The sequence below is a fragment of the Equus asinus genome, chromosome 2, assembly GCF_041296235.1.
Source record: "Equus asinus isolate D_3611 breed Donkey chromosome 2, EquAss-T2T_v2, whole genome shotgun sequence".
Taxonomy (NCBI): Eukaryota; Metazoa; Chordata; class Mammalia; order Perissodactyla; family Equidae; genus Equus; species Equus asinus.
Genome location: NC_091791.1, coordinates 170,067,349 through 170,074,073, shown reverse-complemented (window position 1 = coordinate 170,074,073; position 6,725 = coordinate 170,067,349). Strand labels below are relative to the sequence as shown.

Sequence of the window (6,725 nt, the reverse complement as noted above, 5' to 3'; positions counted from 1 at the left end):
TTCCCAGTCTTAGTCCATGTGGTTTGGGTGGGACTGACTCCAGCCTACCCAAAGGAAACTGACCTAGGATTGAGTCAATTAGTGGGTTCAATTCCTAGGGTCATAACGATTTGTTAATTTAGGCCAATAAATGTCAAGTGCAGGACTTTTGTTAAAAACATGGACAAGAGAGATGGACTCTATCACTCTGAGCATTTGTAACTTAAAAAGGATGTTAAAAATCCCCTAGGAAGGAAGCTGTGCTGATGAATGGGTTGCTACATGGATTTGGTAGATGGTGGCCATGCTTTCTTCTCATCTTGTGCATCCCTCTGCTATGCCCCTTCCCATACTGTGCTCTGGTCACTGATGTTTCTGTCTCCTCCACCAGACAGACAGCTCTCTAAGGGAAGGAGACACACCTCCAATGTGTTTGGTCATGGTACAGAGAAGGGCCCAAAAACACATCTGCTAAACAAATCATCCTGATAGACTTAGCAACTTGGAAATGAGGCACTGCTGGTTCTATCACTGGAGACTCAGGTTTCTGGGGCTCCAATACCTCTACTTGTCGATACCACAGCCCACAGTCTCCACTTTGTACCCTTGGGTTCCTGCTCTAGGCTGGAACAGGTGATCTGCCCTGAGTCATCCACTGTGGGCTCTCATGTGGTCATTGCATGATTCTCACACAACCAGCCAGAGGACATCATCAGGCAGAAGGAGTGGGGGCGGGGAAGCTCTCATAGAAAGCCATCTCTGATGAAGCACCACACAACCACAGGGGGACTTGAGGTCACTGAGCCCACGTGTACCTCCTTCCTCTCCTGGGGGATAAAAGAGAGCAAGGAAGCACCAGCCTCCCCGACCTCAGCAACCTTCCTGGAAAGATGCAGCCTCTCCTGCTCCTGCTGGCATATTTACTGTCCCCTGGGGCAGAGGCAGGTGAGTGACCATCCCCGCCCTCAGATGCCCAACCCCTCCCCCCAAACACAGTGGGCTCAGATCTCCTGCCCCTTCTGCACATCCCTGATCCATCCATCCACCAGCAACATTCTGAATCCCAGCTCCCGTCCCACCTCAGAATCCCATGTATGATGCTGGATAAGCTACCAGCAGGAATGGCAGGGCAGAAGGCTGTTCTCAAGAAGAGCCAGTGGGTGCTATTCCCTCCCTAGGCCCTACGTTTGCCATCTGCAAAGTGGAACTTAACTGGAAGTGCTTGGAAGGGGAGGGAAACTGGAAAAGAGAAAATAATCAATTCCCCTGCGGAGGGCAGAGTGGGCCTGGCTTCCAGGTCTGGGATGACACAGATGCTCCCCTCAGCGTCTGCTTAGGAGAGAAGTCTGAGCTCTGCAGACCCCGGAGTTGGTGGGACTACTGACCCCAGAGGACTGCTGGTGCCTTGCTCAGTCCCAAGGCCCCTCAGTCCCTTCTCCAACTCTGCTTTTCTTCCCAGGCCTTTAGCAGCTCCCTTCTTTCCAGGATGGAGCCACTGTTTGCAGACCTGAACTTCTCTGCTTTCCAGAATCCCACAAGCACTGGCCCTACAAACTCTCCTTCAGGCCCATTGGTGGCCATTCCTTCATGCAGCCAACAAACAGCTTTTGGGCACCCACTATGTGTCAGGCCATGGGAAACAGGCTATGACAACATCTAGATCCCTAAAGTTAAGTCCTGGCCGCTGGAAAGCAGCATCATCCCAGACATCACAGGACAACAGGGCCTTAGAAACGCTCTTGAAACAAAGCAAAGTCAGGAGAGGAATTCTCAGGAGCCCCTAGGACTTTGCTGTCCCTAAGATGCATATGCTCACCTCCAATTATCTGTGGAGGACACATTCACAGGCCAGCCTGCTCCTCTTCCTTTTTCTAGAGGGAAAGCCCCACCCAAGCCCCTCTCAACTCCAGGCCATCTCGGGCTCCCAGATGCCCAGCAGTCCTGAGCCATCAAGGTGACGCATGCCTAGTGGACTCGCTGGGTGCACACAAGTAGATAAGACTTTTCCTTCAGGGGAGATCATCGGGGGACATGAGGCCTCTCCCCACTCCCGCCCCTACATGGCATTTGTTCTGTCTGTGACTGAAAAAGAAGGGAAGAGCTGCGGCGGTGTCCTTGTGCGAGAGGACTTTGTTCTGACGGCGGCTCACTGCAGGGGAAGGTGAGGTGCCACAGTCAATTAACCCTCCTGAGACCCCCAAGGGACCCCTGTTCTCTGCCCAGGGCCTGCAGCCCAGGGTAGCTCCCCCGGCTCCTGGTAACTCAAGGCCATGACAGCTCATCAGAGGAGCCATCTGAGAGCATGCCTGGGTGATGGAAAGTGAGAATAAGACAGGTCAGCTTGGGGTCAAAGGGTCAGAGGTGAGAGCTAGTGGCCCAGTTGAGAAGAGAGACCACACTGGTCAAATGAAGCAGCTGTGGAAGATGATTCCATGCACTAGGGTCAAAAGGCAAACTCAGAGTCCTTCACAATATTGCCTGAGGGCTAGAGAAAGCTCCCAGAATCCCTCTCAGAGTCACCCACTGCCCAGTACTCCTGTTGTTTCGATTTCTCCTACCGGCATCCCTGCCCTGCCCCAGCTGTCACTTGCCCTTCATGGCTCCCGGGCTGGATCTCCTTTGACTTCATGCCTCCCACATCCTCACCCTGCTTTCCGTGTAGCTCAATGATGGTGACCCTCGGGGCCCACAACATTAAGAAGCAAGAGAGGACCCAGCAGGTCATCTCTGTGAGGGAAGCCATCCACCCCCAACACTATAATTCCAAGAACCTCAACAATGACATCATGTTGCTAAAGGTAAGGGAACCTCCCTGCTGCTCTTGCTGTCCTGGGTCCAGGTTTCTTCCCCTCCCACTGCAATTTGTCCCTCCCATCCTTCCCATCCTGGCCTCCTGATGAGTCCCAGTGGCTCAGCGGAGAGGGAAGTCAGTGCAGCCCCATCGCGGTGTCCAGGCCCAGGAGGACAGTGGCTGAGCTGGACTTTCTTGCCTCTTCCCATCAGCTGGAGAGAAAGGCCAAGCTGACTGCAGCTGTGCAGCCCCTCAGCCTGCACTGGGGCAAGACTCAGGTGAGGCCTGGAGAGGTGTGCAGTGTGGCAGGCTGGGGGAGAGTCACCCCAAATGGCAGACGGTCAGACACTCTGCAGGAGGTGGAGCTGACCGTGCAGCAGGACCGGGTGTGCAAATCCTACTTACCCAATTACAACAGTAACACTCAGCTTTGTGTGGGTGACCCGAAGGAAAGGAAGTCTTCCTTTAAGGTGAGACTGGGCATCTGCCTAGGTCAGCTTTGGGGAGAGGGGTGTTTCGGGACCTGGAGACCCAAGCAATAGGGACTCCTTCACCCCCTAGCGTCTGATCTTTCTGCCGGGAAGAGAAGAGCGGAGCAGGCAGAGTGGGGAGTCACAGACCTTCTGGGAGCCTACCAGGGGCCTGAGATCCATCCAAACATGGTGTTCCACCTGAAAGATGAATTTGCAACACTCTGCCCCACGCTGGGCACAGGTGCCAGAAAACTGCTCCCTGGGTGTGCAGCAGTAAACCCAGGTGGCTCCTCAGAGCTGGCTCCCATCTTAGTTAAATGGCTGACCCTCCAAGCTGATTGTCAGCCCCACCTGCCTGCTTCCATGTCCTTAAATGGTAGACCGAAGCACAGTCCCACAGCGCCCTCATGGGAGAGGATCTGGGACCTGGGGGAGGAGAGGGAGCCACCCCCTGAGAGAAATGAAGCCATGACAATGTCCAGGGTCAGGACTGGGCAGCTGAGGGGCCCACAGGGGCTTGCTGTGCCCTCTGATCTCCCACATGGAGACCAGACCAGGTGGCCTTCATTGAGAAGGCATGTGGGATGTAGGTGGGCAGGAGCAGAGGGTCAGTCCTCCCTGGACTCCGTCCACAGGGGGACTCCGGGGGCCCTCTCGTGTGTGACAACATGATCCAGGGCATTGTCTCCTATGGACAAAACAACGGGAAACCTCCACGGGTCTTCACCAAAGTCTCGAGTTTTCTGCCCTGGATAAAGAGAATCATGAAAAACCTCTAACTCTGGGAACCAGCCAACCTTCTCTGGAGTTGATCCAGAAACACCCATCCACTAAATAAATGTCTCTGAACTGACTGGAAGGGCTGGTTTCTTGTTTATTCACTGACCCTCATTCACAGGCACCTACTCTGTGCTTAGAAGGCCAATGGCACAAATCTGCTGTTTCCTGCTTCCTCCTCTTCCCCCTCCCACCACCACCTCCCCCAAACCTCAAGCAAAGCTGTTCCCCAGCTCCTTCTGACCCACACCTTTCTCTGGGCCTGCCCTTCTGCCAGGGCTGCAGCTGAGCACCATCAGGAGAAAACATGAACCTCTCTGGTCATGGGCTCAGGGTGAACTTCTTATCTCCTTCCCTGTGTTATATGGCAGAGAGGAAGGGGGAGGACACCATGGGTCCCGGACACCAAGCAGGCAAGCCTGGGGCTGCAGCTCAATGGCATAGCCCCCACACTAGGGAGGGGAGAGGCTGCCTGAGCAGGACAGTTCTCTCCCACAGCCAGGGAGCTCATGCAGAGTCAGGGTGGGTCTCTGGAGAAGCTCCTCGTTCTCACCCAGCCTGAGTTTCCTCCCAGCCCTCCTGTGACCTTGGGGCCCAGCTTGCCCTCCAGTCTCCGGGCTGCCCCTTCTTCTTCATCCCTACTTTCCACTGATTGTCCTCAGAGTCCACCAACTCCTGTCCCCTCCACACAAGTCTGATCTGAGCTGACCCCTTCCTTGTAACCCTCCTGCTTAGGACACCCAGTGCTCCATGGACTTCCAACAGGGCCCCTCCACTGAGATGCCAGCCCAGGTCATGCTCTGGTGGAGACGGGCACAAGACACCAGGCTTGTGCTGGCAACAGGTGGACCCATGGAGGACACAGCAGGCAGGCTGTCTCTCCAGAACCCTTGCCCCATCTCTCACCAGGCAAGGCCAGCTCAACCCCTCACATCCAGCCCAGTGTCCCCCAAGTAGTCAGAGTGCATTGGTCACCTGGTCGCTTGATAGCTTGAGTCCCTTTCAGCCTGTCCCTCTTACTCATTGCTGGCCTCTAGGCTAAGACCCCTCCCTGGCCACCTAGGGCTGTCTCAGCCTTTTGAGTTAGCCCTGCACTCTCTGCAATAGGACTGGAAAGCACAATTTTTCCATCAATAAACAAACACACACTGAGTGAGCTCCTAAGAGCCTGGCGCTGGGGATCCACAGTGGACCTAACACAGACTCTGTCATCAGAACCCAAGTGACACTGACAGTGTGAGTTTCACCCAAATCATCTAACTCTCTCTCCTTCCTCACATGAGCCCACATGGCCTAGATCTCGTGGGAAATCCACAGGAATAAAGTACTTGTGTTCTGTTTCTATTGCTGTTCACAGTCCGTGTGAGCGTGAGCACATGTGACTCTAGAACAGCAGGTGTGGGATTTGGAAATGACATCAGTCATTTACTTTCTAGGGGTGAAGTCACCAAATTCTCTCCACTGGAGCCTCATCTTCACCTAGAGGAGAGGGCAGCCCGTAGGGAGGGAGAAGGGCAGTGAGGGCAGCCCTACATTCATTTGCCTTAAAAGTGGGAGGTAGGGGGGCTGGTTCCACAGCCAAATGGTTAAGTTTGCAAGCTCAGCTTCAGCGGCGCAGGGTTTTGCCAGTTCACCTGCTGGGTGCAGACATGGCTCCACTCATCAGGCCATGCTGAGGTGGCATCCCACATAGCACAACCAGAGGGACCACAACTATGATATACAACTATGTACTGGGGGGCTTCGAGAAAACAAGAAGAAGAAGAAAAAATGATTGGTGACAGATGTGAGCTCAGGTGCCACTCTTAAAAAAAATGTAGCAGGTAGGAATGTCATTGTACAGATTCAGATGGTAGGAAAAACTGTGTTACGTATTTGCTCTCAGGCAATTAGAGTCAGACTCTAAACACCCATCCAACTGGAATGGCTGGAAACGTGATCCCTGTGGTTACTGTACCTCCTGCCTGTGGAGAATCAAACCAGAATCAGGGAGGTTTACATACTCTGGAAAAATGGAGAAAGGCCTCTGCTTTTTTGGCCACCGTGGTTGCTGCTTCATCCATAGTTTCCAGACCACCCTATTTTTCAACTTTAGGTTTTTGGCTTGGAGCCCACACATAGAGTACAGGATTCTTTGCTGAATGAGGATCTCCCTGTCTTGGGCTCAGCTCAGGAAACACTCCCAGCAGCCATCTCTCCAAGGGCTTTTCATGTCATATGGAGCACGACCTGGGAGCTGAGCATACGTTCCAGCTCTGAGCTCCTGTTCCAAACACACACAGCACTACCCTCTCACCACAAGGGGTACATACTCTGCAGTCATGTAACCCTCACAGGCATGGCCTTTCCCACCTTGCTGTGCACAAAGCAGGAACCAACAGAGTGTCTTCATGACTGTGGGCACTTTCACAAGGGCAGAGCAGTGAGGACTCACAGCTTCTGACCTGGAGCTGAAACAATATCCCTGCATCTAAGACATACTAAGAACCTGGCTCCTTGATGGAAACAGACAAAAATGAAAATGCGTAAAGCAAAACAAAAATAATATCTGAAAAGTTGCCCTGCCACATGCATATCTTGTTTAGATATCACATTTACTTTGAGGAAATGGTTATGTGGTTTGGATACAAGTTTGAGAACCCTGCTGCAGGTCTTCCTCCTGTGAGAGATGAGTGAGGGACACAGTCCCAGGAGGGGGCAGTGGC

At 53.4% G+C, this 6,725-nt stretch overlaps 1 protein-coding gene across 1 annotated transcript; it reads left to right on the top strand.

Annotated features, from left to right (window-relative positions):
* The first annotated feature begins 767 nt into the window (after positions 1–767).
* Positions 768–4,096, top strand: LOC106830406 (granzyme B-like). The gene is made up of 5 exons (XM_014839976.3): positions 768–924; positions 1,993–2,140; positions 2,642–2,777; positions 2,983–3,240; positions 3,879–4,096. The coding sequence occupies exons 1-5, from the start codon at positions 870–872 to the stop codon at positions 4,020–4,022; spliced, it is 741 nt and encodes a 246-aa protein (XP_014695462.2). The 5' UTR covers positions 768–869; the 3' UTR covers positions 4,023–4,096.
* Positions 4,097–6,725: the final 2,629 nt, after the last annotated feature.